Source organism: Meleagris gallopavo, chromosome 11, assembly GCF_905368555.1.
Source record: "Meleagris gallopavo chromosome 11, MGAL_WU_HG_1.1, whole genome shotgun sequence".
NCBI lineage: Eukaryota > Metazoa > Chordata > Aves > Galliformes > Phasianidae > Meleagris > Meleagris gallopavo.
The window spans coordinates 1,842,071-1,860,701 of NC_139414.1; the positions used below are offsets into that span (position 1 = coordinate 1,842,071).

The window sequence follows — 18,631 nt, forward strand, 5'->3', positions numbered from 1 at the left end:
TTAGCCAGGCTTGATGTGAGCCAGAGCCAGGGGCTCTCTCTGCAGGCAGTAGCTGTCTTGCTTTCAGCTCTAGGGGCTGGCTTCATTACACACAGAGCTGCAGGAGTGCCCAGGTTTCTACCTAGCAGTCCTCCCCCTGATAGTCTCATGTATCCAGGTTTGTCTTAAGTTTGAACTGATAACAGCTTAACTGAAATGAGAACAGTCTATTTCTACTGTCTCTGGTTGTCAACTCAGGCCTTCTTTTCCTACAAAGCATATCCCATTCCTGTTTCCCCTTTATTTTTCACTTATGTTCCTGTGGCGTTATCCTGCTCAGCAGTGCAGACTCCTGGCTTTCAGCTCGGCAGAGGGTCAGCAGCTGCATGAAGTGAAAGTGATAGTCCAGCTCTTAAACAGAGCAACTCCTGGGCATGTCCTGCAGAGCAGGCCTTGGCTTCTTCAGAGCCTGCGTGCTAGTAGGAAAGGCCAGGAGGCTTCTAAAGTTACAGCTGCTCTCTGAGGTTGGTGTATAACATGAATCCTGATGATCTGTTCTGACATTGCAGTATTCTGTTTCTAGAAAGGGTTGCACCGGTGAAAGAGTTACTGCTTGGCATGACTAAAATGGTGGGCGAGGTGGGTCTGATGTTGCACTGAGTACGTAGTGTGGGAGACTGCAAGAAGAAAATAGTCCAAGAGTACACTGGAGTGGATGCCATGATGTTGATTTACTCTGTCCTTTTTGATGTCTGTTCTAGATCTCATATTTCCAAATATCTTTCCTGTTAGTAGCAGAGAATTTATTTTATTTTCTCTTCTTCTTGTAGAAAATTTTACTACATCACGCTGCTGAGAGACCCCGTATCTCGTTACCTCAGCGAATGGCGGCACGTCCAGCGCGGAGCCACCTGGAAGACCTCCTTGCACATGTGTGATGGCAGGACACCGACCCCTGAAGAACTGCCATCGTGCTATGAGGGCACGGACTGGTCAGGCTGCACGCTGCAGGAGTTCATGGATTGCCCCTATAACTTGGCCAACAACCGCCAGGTGAGGATGTTGGCCGACTTGAGCCTGGTGGGCTGCTACAACATGTCTTTCATCCCAGAGAACAAGCGAGCACAGATCCTGCTGGAGAGCGCAAAAAAGAACCTCAAAGACATGGCCTTCTTCGGCCTGACAGAATTCCAGAGAAAGACTCAGTACCTGTTTGAGAGAACTTTTAACCTGAAATTCATCCGGCCCTTTATGCAGTACAACAGCACCAGGGCAGGAGGGGTGGAGGTGGACAATGACACCATCCGCAGGATCGAGGAGCTCAATGACCTGGACATGCAGCTCTACGACTATGCAAAGGACCTCTTCCAGCAGCGCTACCAGTACAAACGGCAGCTAGAGAGGATGGAGCAGAGGATAAAGAATCGGGAAGAGAGGCTTCTTCACCGGTCCAATGAAGCGCTTCCCAAGGAAGAGACCGAAGAGCAAGGACGCTTGCCCACTGAGGACTACATGAGCCATATCATAGAGAAGTGGTAGCCTAGGCAGACTTTTATACGAATGAATGATACTCTAGGGTTTCCATTTAAAAGATCATGGAAGTAAAATTACAAAAACAGCAGAAAAATATTTTATTTAAAAGCAAGTCTGTAAAACAGAAGGTAGATTGCTTCCTTAAGCGTAGGGTCTTTTTACTGTTTCTTACAAGACCAGTGAGATTCTTAAAAAATAAATAAATAAATACATAAAAATAAAAAAGGGTCAACATTATAATGCAGAGGTAAAAAATGCACAAATGCAGTTACCCCCTCTCAAGGCCAGATGCAAAAGAATGTTTCTTATCCTCATAATTCAAACACAAATGGCAGAAGCAAGATTTTTTTAAAATCTGTTTTTCCCCGAGCATAATGATATCAGAATACTTAATTAAAAAAAAACAAACAAGGAAACGGAAGTGTTCTTTTGTGGATGTTTTTAGAGGTGGGATGAGGATTGCATTGCTTGTAAGTAACTGATAACGGTGACTCAGCTGAGCATGTGCTGTGCTGACAGGCTGAGATCTGAGCACAAGGGCAGTTGCTTCGTTTCAGCTGGCAGCCCCTGCCAGAAAATAGAGCACCGTGAGTATGAAAGAAGAAGCAAAGCATGGGAGGATAAGAAACATGAAAGCAAATTGACTGTGGCCTAAGATACGTACGTAGCACAGTAGTTTTGGTACACTGCACTTGTATCACACATACTTCACAACTTCACCATAAAATGAATAGGGAACTCATGCTCAGAGCTCCCAGATTTCACAGGCAGGTCCCAAACCAGTTTAAAAGCCAACCAAATTCTGCATAGGCTCAAAGACGCAGCCCCATGTCATAATGTCACCCTACACAATTGCCACTCATTCCTTCATCTGTATGATGTGTTAACAGCACGTGACACCCTACATACTCAGACAGGGAGAACAAGTGGAATAGCAGTACTCCCTTGTAAATCTGCAGGACAAGTTCCTGGAAGATCCTGCAAATAACGGGTTATGGCAACAAGATGAGGGGGTGATTTTGTTTTGCTCATTGCTATGTGGAATACTTAACTGCAACAAGCATACAGATGTACCCGTATCTGTATTTTTTAAAGCTATTTTTACTTGCTTTTATCAAGAGATAATGGGCATCATCCTGCTTCCAGCAAAGTCACTAGAACTGATTTAAGGATGGGAACAGGATGGGGCTCTCTTCCAGAGCTGTAAAAATTTCTGACTGTGGTCTGAATTAATGATGAGATAGTGCACATTGTCTTTTGGCAGAGTGCCTGCGCTGCAGCTCTTGCTTTAAATGAACAAGCTGTGTTCAAAAAACTGGAAAGGAGAATCATGGATAATGTTTTTTTTTAGTCTCAGACCACTTTCAAAGCAGAACTCTCTCTTTTAATTCTGGTTTTTAGGGACTCATGTAAGTTTAATCCTCTGATGTGGTGACAGTCCAGCCAGGTTCAGCTTACTGACTTTTCAGTCAGAGAACAACAATGGCCTCCCTAATTCCTCTTCCCACTCAACAAATTGAAGTATGGCTTATTTTCTTGCTGTTGCAAGCACTTCTTTGTTTGTCTGGAAGCATGGAGATGATGCCATTTCTGCCTGCTTCATGTCTCAACCCGTTATTACTCAACTGGTAAGACCTGAACCAGCTATTGTCTGGGGTAAAATATGACTCAGATGGAACAGGATTTGATTTTCAAAGGCCGTGGTAACTGCAGATCGATTATGGTATTAAAATCACAAGGAGAGGCAGAGACCTGATACGTTCAGCGTGTCATTTTTGCAGCCTCTCCCATCACACGAATCCACAGAACTGCTGCTCGTTTTGTACTTTGGTTCTCTCTCTGCCCCACACACAGAGCACACTGTTCCCAGCCGATTCAGATTCACATTGTGTTTTGCAAAGGAAGTTTACACCTTGCTGCTGGAGATGTTCTTCTCCAGAAGAGGGAAGATGACTAACAAGTTGGGAATGGAACCTACAAGCAGCATGCTGGGGTCAGATAGCCCTGTTACAGACCTAGCCCAAAATCCACTGACATTGAAGGATATATTGCCTGTCGATGTAAGATGGGTGCTGGTCAGGTCTGCATCCTGGTGCTGCAGAGTGCTCACATGCTTATTTTAAAGTGCTGTTCCTGTGGGCTTGGCTGGTACCCTGCTTGCTGGTGGAGTCACTGTATTTAAGGTTTTTCACGAAATGGTCCACCTTTCTGGAGATGTGTATTCTTGGCCATAAGCACATGCTCCTGGATGAAATGTGAGATGCAAAATAAAGCAGTGTTCCATTGTTGGCCTGGGGGCAGAAAGTATTACAATTCCATTTGCTCATCTCTGACTTCCAAGACTGGGAGGAGCTGTGTTTGTTAGTTCCCAGCACTTTCACGTGTTGCTGTAACTAAGGAAAACATTTATATTTTAAAAATGCCGTTTTACGGGCCATTTACCCAACAGAACCAATACACTAGGTATAAAAAGCATCCATTTCATATGCACAGTTTGCAGCTCTGCCTGGAGGCTTTTTGCTTTGATCTGCCCTGTGTTTGGGATCCATCATGCACAAATGGGTACGGCAGCAAAGCCATGCAGCCCCAGTGCTGCGAGCGCTCCAATCGATCTGCACTGACGGCCAAATTCTGCTCTTGTCTGCCAAAAGGTGATGGTCAATGGGACTCCAGATGATCGGGACCGGTACCGTAACTGGGTACATTTTGCCCGATTTGTTCCTGTATTACGGGCTTTGAGTAGCCAGCTGGATTTTAATGGTTCTGTCTGCAGCATTCGGTAAATCAGAGGCAGCTTCTGACCCCGGGAGCGTGTCGGTAGAGCTTGTTCCAGTGTTTGCTTTGTAATATATTACAGTAACAAGCAAAAGGAATGAAACTACAGAGTCTCATTAAGGGTTTCACTTCAACCCACAAAAGGAGGGCCGACTTCAGCTTAGCACTGAGGCAGGAGTTTGCTGGTTCCAATCCTGCACTTGGCAATTCCTCTGCTTCTCCGCCAGTACACTGGGATTAGAACACTCCCCCTTTGCAAAGAGGCATCCCGAAGTAGCAGGTGTATAGAACGCTGCAAGTCTGAGTATCAGAAATGGAGAGAATGACCCAAAAGCCATCCCCCGCCCCGGCTGCCATGCCAGTCTGCTTAAGGCTGTCTGCCACACTTGGATTTATTTAAGTGCTGTGTGCCACAGCATAGGCTGCAGGGTGCACCTGGCACTATTTTCTTCCTTTCGTGGGTTTAAGGGAACTTATTTTAACATAATGTGAATGTAGTTTTTGTGATTTCTATGTACTACAGTTCGAAGTGGTACAATTCTATTTTTAGGGCTGATGATTTGATGCAAAAACAACATGAAAATTGTGTGTATAGTTTTAAAGTGATTGGAGAGCAATGGCTTTAAGGGCCCTGACAGTAGTGGCTAGGTAGTATACATCCTCATTCAGTGTGTGCCCCTTCCTCCCAAAATGTTTTTCCTGTGACACGACGACACTTTCTGCACTACGTAAAATGTTTCTCTTGGACCATCCATGCCCTGTGACCTGCCTCCTGCAGGGGTCAGCAAGCTGATTCCCCTCCAGTTCAGATCTCACCTGGTCCTGAGACACTTGGATACACATCCATCCCCATGGCTCACTTTCCAGGGGCACCCCACACAGAGCATTTGCAGGAGCTGGGAGTGTGTGAGGCCTTTCTGAGGGCTTGTCCAGCCAGCAGTATTTGTGTGAGGGAGCATTTTATACACTTACTGGTATCAGGCAGAGACAGTGGGTCTCAGCTCTGCTGCCTTACACTGCCCTGCATGTATGCAAACGAATGAGGACACAAAGGATTTGCCAGCAGACTCCATTCCAGCATTGGGAAGGTGAGAAGGACAACACACGCTGCTGCACTAAGAAGGAAGAGGTCTTTTTTGCTTTTAGACACCTGAACGATTCACACTTCGCTGCTTGGTGGGCGCTGTTGCAGAAGAAACTTTGTGTTGCTCACTTGCCACAGCCCAGCTAGTTGTACTGAAGAAGCTGGCCTCCTACCCACATTTCCCAGGTGGGTGCCTCCCTGCACCACCCCAAGTCACACTTGAGGACTGACGCAGATTGCACAGGCTGCAGACCAAGGCTGTCACTGGGCTCAGAGTCACTGAGGCGAAGACCTCCTTGCACGGGATCTGTGCAAACTTCTGCCTTGCTTCAGTTTCTCCTTTCATCCCCAACATCTCTGAGTAAATGGAAAACACTCTCGGTGGGTGGTTTTGCACCTTGCACCCTTCCATGGCTACAAAATTGGGGTGGCAATGGAAGCAGCAGAAGACTGTCCCCCTCTCCAGGACTGCTCTATGGGAGCAGGAGGGGCAGTGCAGGGCTGAGGCACGAGAGAGGCAGAGGGACCACAGGGATACCCTGCTGGGGAGTGACTGCCACTGAGCTCCTGATACCACTGTGCAGACTGCACTGCAGGCAGTGATGGGGGAGTGCAGAGCAGAGCAGAGCAGGGCCTGGCCTACTTTTACATCCCAGGGTTACAAGCTTCCCTAGCTTCTCATTCATGTTTTGAGCTACTCAGACCTCTTCCTAGCCCGTGGAATTTTGAATATCACAAGAATAGCGCTACAGCAATTTGCAAGGCAGACTAGTCTGCTGACAGTAGCAGATCACGTTCCAGTGGCAGAAGTGAGCACAGGATTCAGCGTTGCAGGGACCAGGCCGTCCCAGCAGCAGGCAGTGAGCAGCACAGCAGCAGGGTTTGTGTCTGCATGGGCTGAGCTGCCTGCTTGTGTTGTCGATTCACTGTTCTGCCAAGATTAACACAGTCCTGATGAGCACATGGGTATAAGGCCCGTGTTGTCCCAGCTGCAAGTGATGGATTTCTCTCATTTTGAGCCATGCAAGCTGAAAAACAAGCACGATTTGAAAATGAGTATCTTATTCCTCCAAGCCCCGCAGCTTCTCTTACCCATTTTCCTGTTCTGCAGACTGGATTGAGAGAGTTGTACAATAATGAAGAATTTTATACTCATACGGCTTACTGAACATGATTAGTTTTGTACATACCAAAATATGATTTAACTTATTGCCCCTTTCCATCATTTTTTTCTTAAGGAAAAGTCAGAAACCCCCACACTCTCTCAGTGTGAAAACCCTCTGTTTATGCACAGTCTTCCAGGCAAACCTGCAACAGCTGCCAGCCTTTCCACTGGTCCCTTCTGCTGTCTGATTCTTCATACTTGTGGTTTTGTCACAGGCTTTCCCTGCATCGTCTCCTCTTTCCTCTGTGCTTCGTGATCTGCACAGGGAAGGGAAAGGCAATGCAGGAGCTCTTTCTTTTCCCCCTTCCTCTCTTTGTTGTGTGCTTTACCTCCCAAGGAACTCAGTTTTTATCTTTCAGGAATCATGTGACTGAGGGTAAAACAAAAAAGTGAAATGTGCCCCTTCCCACCTCCTTCTTCCATCAGACAGATCCAGCTGCTCTGCAGCAGTGGAGCCATCCCATTGCGCTCAGTCTGTATGGTTTGCTCTTTGTTTTCGTGATTTTTTCTCCTCAACCGGGAGATTAAAAATAAAATAATAGGCAGCAGTTCAACTCAAACCACATAACAACCTACAGTTTTATCTATTTATTTAAAGCATCTTGCAAAACAACAACAACAAAAAAGTGTTAAGATTTTTTTTTTCCTTTTCTTCCACAAGAAAAAAAAAAAAAAAGATTGGATTCTAAAAAAATAGTCATCTGATTGTTTTTTTGTCTAGATGAAGAATGAATGTTAGCAGATGAAATAAACCCTAAATCCAAGCTTCTGTGTGTGTGTGTCGTCCTTGCTGACCTCCATCATGGCATGGAGCTGCGTGCCACAGTGTGCTCAGTGTGCAATGGTTGTATCGCACCCATTTCTCTTCCCACCAGCAGGGAGGGATGTCTGCTCTTCTCACAGCCCTTTGGCAGGAGCTCGGAGCCCACCGAGGGCTGGCTGCCACCAGTGCTTCCCAGAGAACCCCACGTGCCACCCGCTGCCCCCTCAGCTGCACGCGGCCATGCAGCCTCTCAGACACAAAATGGCGGCAGCGGCACCACAGCTTCATCCCCTCTGTGCACTGCCCACCCCATCCCTTTGGCATAGGGCAGAGCACTCTCATTCACACACAGTCTTTCTACATCATTTTTACAATGTCTTTTCCTCCTGGGAACACCAGAAGGAAGGAGGGAAGCAAGCAAGGGAGGGCACCTCAATGTGCAAGAAGGGGAAGGGGCAAAAAAGCACTGAGAGAGGGTGAAAGGAAGCATGGAAATTGGTTACTAAGGAGGAACCACGAAGAGGTTTGGGGTTATTTTGGTGGGTTGGGGGGTTGGTTGGTTCTTCTATTTGTTGCTATTCTGTTTGTTGATTGTAGCACAAATGCTCAGTCACAGCAAAGCAGTGATTGAGCACCTGGTGGGAATGCAGGGCCAACCCAGAGGAGCTCAGGTGCATGCAATGTACTGAGTGAACAAAGGCGTGGAGCCAGGATTCACTCCTTCCCGGACCTCATTTAAGGGCTGACAGTGGAGGTGAGGGTGTCTTGTTAGAGATCTCTGCCTACCTGACGCCTTCTAAAGGAAAGCAGATTTTTCTCTTTTATTTCTGTATTGATGGCTGCTGCACTGGGCTTAGTTCTGATTTGTTGCCACTTCAGATTATGCTACCCCTCTATTATTGCTGCACTTTCCATTGCATTACAGTGATGCTTTTCAACCCTTGAACTACAGAGCATTCTGAAAAAATCAGCAGAAAAAATGAGAGCACCTGAAAATCAGACCCAGTGTTTAAGAGCAGCATCCCAGCACTCCCTGAGCTGCAGCACTGGAGCTGTGCCCACTGTCCTCTGGGGCAAAGCCTTTCCTTGACCCCCACCCCCACTCCCCCCACCCCTCCCTGCTATACAGGCTCTCAGTCAAAGAGCAGAAAGGGTGGAGGTTCCCCATTAAATGTATCACCAGCAGTAAGCATGTGCCAATAGATTTTTTTATTTTATTTTATTTTTTTTTTTTTTTTGTGACTGAACAGAGCTTAGCAGAGCACCACGTGTATCATTCTCAGCACTTTATGGCAAGTATTGCTGTAAGTGGCAATAATAGTAGGGATGTAAATAAATTACACACAGATTATTTAAAATTCTGGGCTTTCTGCATCTGGAGGCACTCTGTGCTGACCCAGGCACATGGGTTTGGGCTCTGCTGCAGGGGGAAGATGAGACATGGTCACACACTGACACAAAAACATCTATCACAGCCCTAACAGTAAAGCAGCATGAGCTTTACTGTAATCATTATTTCATATCCTTCAGAAGTCAGTGAAATAGTCATGATCGGAGTGGTATTTAATAGAGCATTGCCATGTATCTGTTAAAGCAGGCAGAGGTTGCAGGCAACGGGGTTGCTAGCAAAGCTCTGCATAATGTAGTTGCATTGAGAAGCAAGTGGCTTGGAAAAGAAACATACACGTACCTACATATTCATATTTTCTAAGAACTACCTATAAGCCTAATATTGATAAAACTAGCAGTCTTCATTAATCTTAAGCAATCCGTGGCCTATCTGGAGTATGTTTGGAGGATAGGGTCCAGATGAGGGCCACGAAGATGATCCAAGGGCTGGAGCACCTCCTGTGAAGACAGGCTGAGGGAGGTAGGGTTGTCCAGCCTGCAAAAGAGAAGGCTGTAGGGAGACCTCATTGCAGCCTTCCAGTATTTAAAGGGAGCTTATAAACATAGGGGAAATTGACACTTTACATGGGTGGGTAGTGATAGGATAAGGGGTAATGGTTTGAAATTAAAAGGAGGGGAGATTTAGATTACATGTGAGGGGAAAGCTTTTTGCTGTGAGAGTGCTGAGGCACTGGAAGAGGCTGCCCAGAGAGGCTGTGGATGCTCTGTCCCTGGAGGTGATTAAGGCCAGACTGGATGGGGCCTTGGGCAATGTGATCTAGTGCTTCATCTAGCAGCTGGCAGCCTGCCTGTGGCAGGGGGCTGGAACTTGATGGTCCTTCCAACCCAAGCCATCCTATGGTTGTATGATATTCAGGAGCTTTGGTGTGTGCTGCAGTTTCTTAGGCACTAGAAATTCTATCCTGCACACGATTTTACTAATTTCTTACTGGTTATGCCATTCTCAAAAGCTGTCTTTCATCTGCTAAGAGTGCTCCTGTGCCTCTGTCCCACGGAGAGGCCAGCCTCCTCGTGCAGAGGGAACAGCTGCCCCTGGTTCAAAACGGATGACCAACCAACAGCAAGAGGAGTCACATCACTGTGCTCCCAGAGCTGGGTGCGGGTGAGTGATTGCAGCACTCTGCAAATGTTTAACAAGCTCTGTGGCATTTACATAATTATTTTGCTCTCCTCACTAATAATATCATTCTATCAGGCTGTAGTTATGGAATCCAGATGTTTGTGTTATAAATATGTAGCAATGATAAATAACAAACATTTAATTCGTGCTGCTTTAATATGTTCTAGTTCTTACTGGATTCGGAACGAAAGCTCTTTCCCTGTATTGACTTAAACCAACTGTTACATTTACACTCAGTCGTGCCATGAATAGAAACAAAGTTTCACGTGGCCTAATCTGGTTAGCTTGGGCTGGATACCTGATGCTGAAATGAATATATGGTAATCAGTCATCAATTCTCTGGCACAGGCGGTGACAACATGTATAAATCACACGGCCCTTGTGAGAGTGAGTGACTTCCCCACGGAGCCCTTTCCTCGGGATTGTGTTATTATTGCCAGACACTGTTTTCAGAACAAGAGCTCACAGCCAAATTAGTGAGTGCTGAGACGTTCTGCATGCTGTAGCAGCCCCCACCAGTACGTGGTACTGCTGATCTCCTCTTTGTTTCCTGAATCTCACATATTTCGATGCTACACAGGAATTCAAAAGCTGTTGCCTATTAGCCACATCATCCTGTAGGCTGTTAAATTCCACCAAGTCAATGCACAACCAAACCTCTGTGCTGCTGGCAATATTAAAGCACAGACCTGCTGCTTGGTGCTGAGCTCTGGAGCCATTAGGAAGGCTCTGCTGCAGGACTGGTGGGCTTGGGGCCCATCCCCATGCAGGTGGGGAGATGCATGGGCTGCCAGCTCTGATCCCAAGCTCTGTTCAAGTGGGGAATACTGCAAATCCAAGAGAACGCAGCTATCTGCTTGGATGGTCCCCTTCTGAAGTGACTAAAATCACTGACGCTGGGTTACTTTGGGAGTGGGAGCAGAGGCTGTAGGTTTGAGGAGCGATCCCTCGATAGCAGCCTACGTAATATTGGTATGGAATCCTTTAACCCAACCATTTTCATAGGTTTTCCTGCATTTTGTTCTGAGCCCTGCTGTGAGACAAATGAATGTTTTCCTCACTTGGAAGATGCCTGAAAGGAAGTGTGAAATTTAGGAGGCAGAAAGTGAGTGGCCTCTGGCTCCAAGCATCCATTCCAGGAAGGGCTGCAGCCCTTGGGAAGTGGCAGGCAATCCAAGCAAGGGTTCTTTCTGTATCTGTGAGGAAGTTATATACAGATTTTCTGAAACATTAGTCTTCATTTTGTGCTTCATCAGGTTTCCACTGCTGTAAAAGCAGTGTGTTTCAGTTCATCCTTCATTCTAGGTGCATGCGAGGACTATGCAAGGAGCTTTTTTTCGAGCTTTGTCATTTCCTTTTACTTCTTAAAGAACTACAAGCATTGCTTAGAACATAAGCTTTGAATTTTTATATGTACATATAAAGACACTGTGCATCTGCTGAGAGAGTGTACTGTGAGGAACAACCCCAGTGATAACAGAAGCTCCCTGTTGCACACACACACCTGCAGGCTGCACCGTCCCACTGCGCAGTGCACCTCCCTTGGTCAACAGTCACTTGCTGGGCTTTTCCCCTCTTGGCTCACTCTTAGTTTGGGGTGGGTGTGTTTGTTCCTCTCTGTCTGTAGTATTTAGCAGTTCTGCCTATAGTGTCTGACACTTTCTGCATTTCCACATATTCATGTTCCTATAAATGAAACGCAGCTGCAATTTTCAAAAAGCTGAAGGGAGAAGACTGGAGAGGACAAGCAGAAGAGGATGAAACAGGCCAGCTGGTGTTCTGCAGACTGTGCCATCACTGGGATCCCAGGCCTCTCCTTCTCTGTGTGCTGGCAGAGGCCACTGTCACTGGAACCCAGAGCCATGCGCTGCCATTTTCTGACCCTGATGTCAAACAGCATGGAGAGCTCACTATGTGAAAACCAGTGCAAAAGGCACTCAGAACTCAGCCTGGAGCAACTTCCTGAAAATGGAACTGCTGCACATTAGCTTTGATAACTGCAGCAAGTTCATTAACTTTTCTTTCCTCTGTGGCCTTGTAGGGAAGTGCACAGATCCTTCATGCTCTGAACCATACCCAGAAACTGGCTCCCACCTTCAGGACAGCAAGGCCAGGTGAGTGTGAATTCTTCCTTGCTACTGCCAAGAAATCTTCATCTTTCCTTGTTTTTCCTTCTCTTTGTGTGAGGAGGAGGAAAGCAGCGCCCTCCAGCCACTGCTATAGAGGGGCACTGCTCACACATTAGTCCTTTGCTTTGTTTTCTTCTGTGCACTGCCTAAAGGTGATGCAATACAGAAGAGGCTTCGGCAGGGCTTCGGGATAGTGGGGCAGAGCAGAGACCTGCAGGTGTCTGTAGCTGCTGTGCCCCAGGCGCTCTGCAGCACCATTCACAAGCAGTAATAAGGAGAAACCTGTACCTACAGGTAATTGGAAACCTGCCAGAGCAGGCTGATACACAGACTGCCTGTAGAGATGGCTCTCTGTGATAAAAAGGATTGAAAGGTCATCTTGATTAATTGCCTGCCTCTCCTCCGCCTGGATTGTCCTGCTGCAGGCACAGTCAGCTTGGCAGCTGTGTCATGGGCTTCCATTTTTGGACATGAGCAATGAGCACAAGCCTGGTTATTCTTCCTGTTCGGCTTCCCAGAGTGCTCCATGCCGTTATGTGGTGGTGTGTGACAATAAAGAATAGAGGGGAAACTTTCTTCCAGTGATGCAGCAGGAGAGGTGCCTTTCTCCTCTAAGAACTCAGCTCTGCTGCTCTGCTCCATGTGGCTTCTGGCTTAAAAAGGGAGGGAAAAAAAAAAAAAAAAAGACCTCTCTTGTTTGGGTGTTCCATACATAATAAGCACTGTGGGTTTTCACATATCTCATTATTTGAAATGCTGTGGTGTTTGCATCCTCTTTCATAAAGTATGCCCTCACTGTGCTTAAAGACAGGGAACAAAATGAGACTCTGCCTTGGGAAGCTGTAACCAAAATCAGAAGAGAGAATTAGTTTTAGCTCACCCCTGGGCTATGGCATAATCAGTTATCTTTGCATTAGCAGGAAGGTGAGATTAGGAGCTTCTCGCTGTTAGCAGTGTGAGGATCTGCAAACTTGTCTCATTAAGAATAAAGGAAAGCTGGCATGACCAAGATTTACGTTTAGTTCCCAAAAGCTCTTACTAGCCTCAGAAGATTTTCCTTAAGTGCTTTTTAAAATGGCTGTTAAAAATACAAAATTCCTCAGTAAGGACACTATCACCTGCTCAAATTCCCCATTTACCTGTCATGCTTTCCCCAGCTGCAGAGCAGGGAAAGAGTTATAATTCTGGGAGAACAATATGCAGTGATACCAGTGAGGAAGACTGAAGCCTGCAACTTCCATGTGTGTGAATCACAAGTTCCTCCTCACAATTAGTCATTTTTTCCCACTCTAATGGTGTTCTGCCTTTGATTTTTATTTTATTTTATTTTATTTTTATTTTTTGGAATTTCTTCCTTTTGTCAGATTCCATATTATCTCCAGATGGTCTGTTCTTTCTCCACCACCACCTCCGATTTTTTTTCTTGTGTTAAGATGCAGGCCATGAATGTGCTGTGAGAGCATGCATAGCATTGGGGTATATGAGAGTGCAGGAAGATCTGGGGGAGAACAGCCAAGATTTCTGTTGGAAATTGACTGGAGAGCCTTGCTTGGAGCATCAGAAGCCATTGCTGGCAGATCCCTGGCTGTAAGGCTTCTGTCTGTGGGGACGTGTGCTGTCTGTTGTGATGGCGTTGCTGAGGGCTTTCATAGTTTTGAAGGAGTCTTTCAAACCAAGGTGTATTTTTGGGGGGGCTTGGCAATGCCCAGGTTTTGAGTTTCAAATGAAGAAATAGTAGTGACAGCCCTCTAAGTGAGGGCTCACCATGCCTGTATGGACCACTTCTGCTATCCTCCATGGCAGCCAAAACCGTTCCACCTCCTCACCTCTCTGCATGGGGATCTCTCATCAGTACAAGAGTATGTGCTCCTGTGCTTAGGTGGTTTTTGTGACTCAGCAGTGTATCCCAGGCCCATGCCACTGCTTCGTGCATGGCTGAAGACTATCCAAAGTAATGGGTAATTCAGGACTTCTCCCTCAGAGCTCAGAGTAGGCAGCGATACTTGCTAGATGTTGCCAGATGGGAAAACACAGAGGCTCGTGTTCAGTCCTCATGTTCTGCCTAAATGGGACACTGCAAGTATATTTTAAAAGGAAGAGAGCTGGGAAATTGCTCATGCTTTCTTGATTTGGAGTGTGCCTCCTGAGAAGAAAAGTGACCTGCTCCATTTGGAGCTCACAGGAATAAACAATGTTGTTACAGAGGAGCTGGCTGGCTGCTGGCCTGGTGCTGGGTTGTGTGCCTTGTGAGGGCGCTGAGAGTGCTGTGCTTTGAAGCACAACTTGTATTCTTGGTGGAAATCTCCAACAAATCTGCTTGTGATCTTGTGGAAGACTACGCCTTGGCCTCCTGCCATAGAGGGGGCAAGAAGGAAGAGTGAAAAGAAAAGCAAAGGCTCTTGGTTTGTGATTAGTATTTCTTGGGTTTCAGCTTTGAAGAATCTCTGTACAGGTCTAAGAACATTTCCCAGCCTGGCATCTCACACCTAACATCTGATGTTCACCTTGTGAACATATGTCAGGTCCTACAGATGAGGTTTAAGAAGCCTCAAGTGCCTCTTCTCTCTCATTTTTTGGTTTCCTTTAGGAATCTGCTTTCCGAAACAGCCTGAGACAAGTGCTAGTCTTTTTTAGAAACTAAGGTCCAGATCCAGGACCCATTTAATCTGGCAGGGATTATTTCCCTCCCTGCAGCACTGCCTCTCTGTTCTTCCTGGAGGGAACAGAACACCTCACCAATGGGACTTCCAGCCTCACAAAAGCAGCTGCTAGATGACTGGGTCAAGGTTGACCTTCTGGCTTTTCCATATTTCAAGATATGCCCCAAATCCTGACTCTTATGTTCATCTTTTCTGCTGCTGGAGCAAAACCCCATGCCAGGCTGTTGAAATTGAGGCATTTGCTAGAAGGTTGGTGTGAGCCACCCTAAAGTGCTGGGCTTGGGCTGATCGGAGGGACTCCCTTACCCTGAGTGCCCGGGGTTGTGGAGGTTTGTGTCCGTGGGAGTCTGAGTGAACATGTGGCCTTGGGCTCACCACACCATGTCTGAGGAGGCAATACTTAGGGTCACTTGTGGAGGGACAAGGGAATTTTTCAGGGAATTTACTATGCTTTTTTTTTTTTTTTTTTTTTTCCCCTCTGAATTTTCCATCCTGTTTTCAGATGCAAATGGAAGCAAAGCTACAACTTGGCTGTTACCTATGGTATAGAAAAGGTCCGGAGCTGTGGCATTCAGTTTCTTACAGGCTGACAGCTCTTGTTCTCCAAAACAACTGTGTACCACTGTTCCACATGCTTAACTGCAAGTTACGTCCCTTGTGAATTTGCTTTGTGAACCTCAGATCCTGTGAATGTGCCTGCAGCGTGAGATACAAAGGGAGGTAAAGCAGGTTTGTGTGTGCTACAGCTGGACACACACCCCATTTACAGGAGGTAGACATGCATGCATGTCCTGTACTAACAGCACACACTCGGGCTGCTCCTACAGAGTGATGTATCTCAGTGCCTGCAGAGTGAAAGCAACAATTCACAGCCCCTGAAGCCCATTCCTATGGCCCAGCTTGGGCTGGCATCTTCGCTGCAGGAGCTCGTTTAGAGCACAAATCATCCTTCCATTTGCTGCCTGATGAGCTGTGGAGTTCTGCATCAGCTGAGTGGTATGAAATTATTACCTTGGAACTACTGATCAGACCGAGCTCTGGTTTTCATTACAGGCTCTTGGGTAACAGTGGAAATGGGCATCTCTTCTGGACCTGGACTCAGAAAACTCCATGCCTGTTGGTGCAGCACGCCTCTCCTTGCAGGTAAGTGACAGGGAACTCGGTTACAAATTGTTTCTCTGTTGACCTTAAATCAACAGCAGCACCCTGGGTTTCAGCTAAGTTACTTTGCTTTTTAACAGTCCAAGTAAATACTGATCCGGCACACTCATGCAACTCTGTCATAATGGTGAAGTTTGAAGTTTGCTGGCAATCTTGTGCTTGATCGTATCATTTGCTCCTCTCAATTAACTCCCAGTTCAATGGCAATTAGCTTTGGATCTTTCTCGCTGCATTTCCTGGCAGGGTGTTGATGCAGTTCTGGAATGTGATTATACTTTGCTATGGTATATTCAAGTGCGCTTTAATAATAGGTGGGAATTGCTCCGTAAATACTACTAATGTGAGCATATCACACAGCCCCAGACTCATATGTTAGAGATTTTTGTGGAGTGCTCATTTACAGCTTTAATGGAGCTAACAGTAGTTAATGTGGTAACTCAGCTCAGGCATTGAGAAGTTCATTTGTATTCTCACTGATATCTGCAGTCTTGCTGCCTTTAAATGCTAACTTTTTCCTTTAAATGCTCCCTTCTATATTGCATCTCATTTCAGGTAACTTTCAGCAGCTGCAGAAGAGAATGGCCTAGTTCTATCCCACCACCTCCTCCCTGCTATTTCATTGCAAATACACATATTTTAGTTCCTGTGCTCTTATGTTTGTGGTTGTGTTGGATGTAGTGATGCTGCAACCTTAGAATCAGCCTGTTCAGTAACCTTCTGCAGTGAGGCAGCCTCTAATTTTTGTTCTTATTGAATCATAGAATCATAGAATTACTCAGGTTGGAAGGGACCTCGAGGATCATCAGGTCCAACCGCAGCCTAACCATAGTACCCTAACTCTAACAACCCTCTGCTAAATCATATCTCCGAGCACCACATCCAAACGGCTCTTAAACACATCCTGGGACGGTGACTCAACCACCTCCCTGGGGAGCCCATTCCAATGTTTAACCACCCTTTCTGTAAAGAAGTGTTTCCCAATGTCCAACCTAAACTTACCTTGGCACAACTTGAGGCCATTTCCCCTCGTCCTGTCACCAGCGAGAAGAGACCTACCCCGCTCTCACTGTAAGCACCTTTCAGGTACTGGAAGAGAGCAGTAAGGTCTCCCCTCAGCCGCCTCTTCCCCAGACTAAACAGCCCCAGCTCCCTCAGCCTCTCCTCATAGGGCTGATTTTCCAAGCCCTTCACTAGCCTCGTTGCCCCTCTCTGGACCTCCTCCCATACCTCCATGTCCTTTCTGTACTGAGATGCCCAAAACTGAACACAGCACTCGAGGTGAGGCCTCACCAATGCCGAGTACAGGGCAGCATGACTTCCCTAGTCCTGCTCACCACACCATTCCTGATACAAGCTGGGATTCTATTGGCCTTCGTGGCCACCAGGGCACACTGCTGGCTCATGTTCAGCCGACTGCCCATCAGAACACCAAGGTCCCTTTCCATCAGACAGCTTTCCAGCCACACCTCCCCAAGCCTGTAGGGTTGCCTGGGTTTGTTGTGACCAAAATGCAGGACCCGACACTTGGCCCTATTGAAACTCATGCCGTTAACCTTGGCCCATCGATCCAATCTGTCCAGGTCTCTCTGCAGTGCCCTTCTCCCCTCTGGCAGATCAGCACTCCCTCCCAGCTTGGTGTCGTCTGCAAACTTACTGAGGGTGCACTCAATCCCCTCATCAAGATTATCACTGAAGATGTTAAACAGAAGCGACCCCAGTACTGAGCCTTGGGGGACGCCGCTCGTGACTGGCTGCCAACTAGATCCAACTCCATTGACCAAGACTCTTTGGGTCTGGCCATCCAACCAGGGCTTCACCCAGTGGAGTGTACACCCGTTCAGACCATGGGCAGCCAGCTTCTCCACAAAAATGTTATGGGGGACAGTGTCAAAGGCCTTACTGAAATCCAGGTAGACCACATCAACAGCCTGACCCTCATCCACTAAGCGGGTCACCTTGTCATAGAATGAAATCAGGTTTGTCAGACAGGATCTACCATTTGTAAACCTGTGCTGACTGGGCCTCATCCCCTGGTTGACCTTTAATTTGTCCATGATGGTTCCCGAGATCATTCGTTCCATAAGATTATTTGTTCCATTGTATTCAGAGCTGCTTTTCTTTGGCTCTATACGTGCTGAATATAAATGCATGACATCACTGTTATACAAATGATTGTGGTATTTTGCACATTGGACTTTATATTCTGTACAAATGCTTAGGAGTCCTGAGGTGATCAGGAGTTAATTGCATTGAGTTAAAGGCCGCTTTCTAATATAACCCTAGGCTCTGGTTTGTGTCACCTTACCACACCACATTTCACCATGAAGTTGGATGGCACTGTGAGGAACAAGTCTTTAAAAGAATGGCCTTCTTGCATTCCCAAGAAGTTCTTTTATGGTTAGGGAACTCCATCCCAAGCACAAGAGAAGAATGGAAGTTAGTGGCTTGTATGGTTTGTATGGGCAATAAATTCAATGGTATTGTAATCAATTCAAACAGTTGATAATGTTCTCTCAAGCTTTGGCTCCAGGAGACTGCTTGGTTGACAGCAGACATGTTCTGTGTGCAACCATCTCACTGAAATGCTGTCGCTGTGATTCGTGTCTTGTGGCAGCTGTCAGAACTGGGGTTAACAATTGACTGCTTTTGTGTTAGCTATTTCTCCAGAAGTGACTTTAAAACACTTCTTAAAATTGTTGTATAGGTTCGTACTGGATTTGTGTGCACAGATCTTATCTACCATTCAGAAAAAAGCCTCCGGTGTAATAAATTTATAAATACTCACTGGGCCATACAACCAAACAAAATGCAGTTGGTGCAACTGAATACATTATTCATCACTATGCGTTATT

The 18,631-nt window shown here is 46.4% G+C and overlaps 1 protein-coding gene across 1 annotated transcript in view; it reads left to right on the forward strand.

Annotated features, from left to right (window-relative positions):
• The window catches only part of HS6ST1 (heparan sulfate 6-O-sulfotransferase 1), a 171,484-nt gene extending 164,184 nt beyond the window's left edge, over window positions 1–7,300 (forward strand). The window contains exon 2 of the mRNA XM_085233277.1: window positions 810–7,300. Coding sequence (XP_085089403.1) covers window positions 810–1,518 — 709 coding nt within the window. The 3' untranslated portion in view covers window positions 1,519–7,300. The remainder of the gene's footprint in view (window positions 1–809) is intronic.
• Window positions 7,301–18,631: the final 11,331 nt, after the last annotated feature.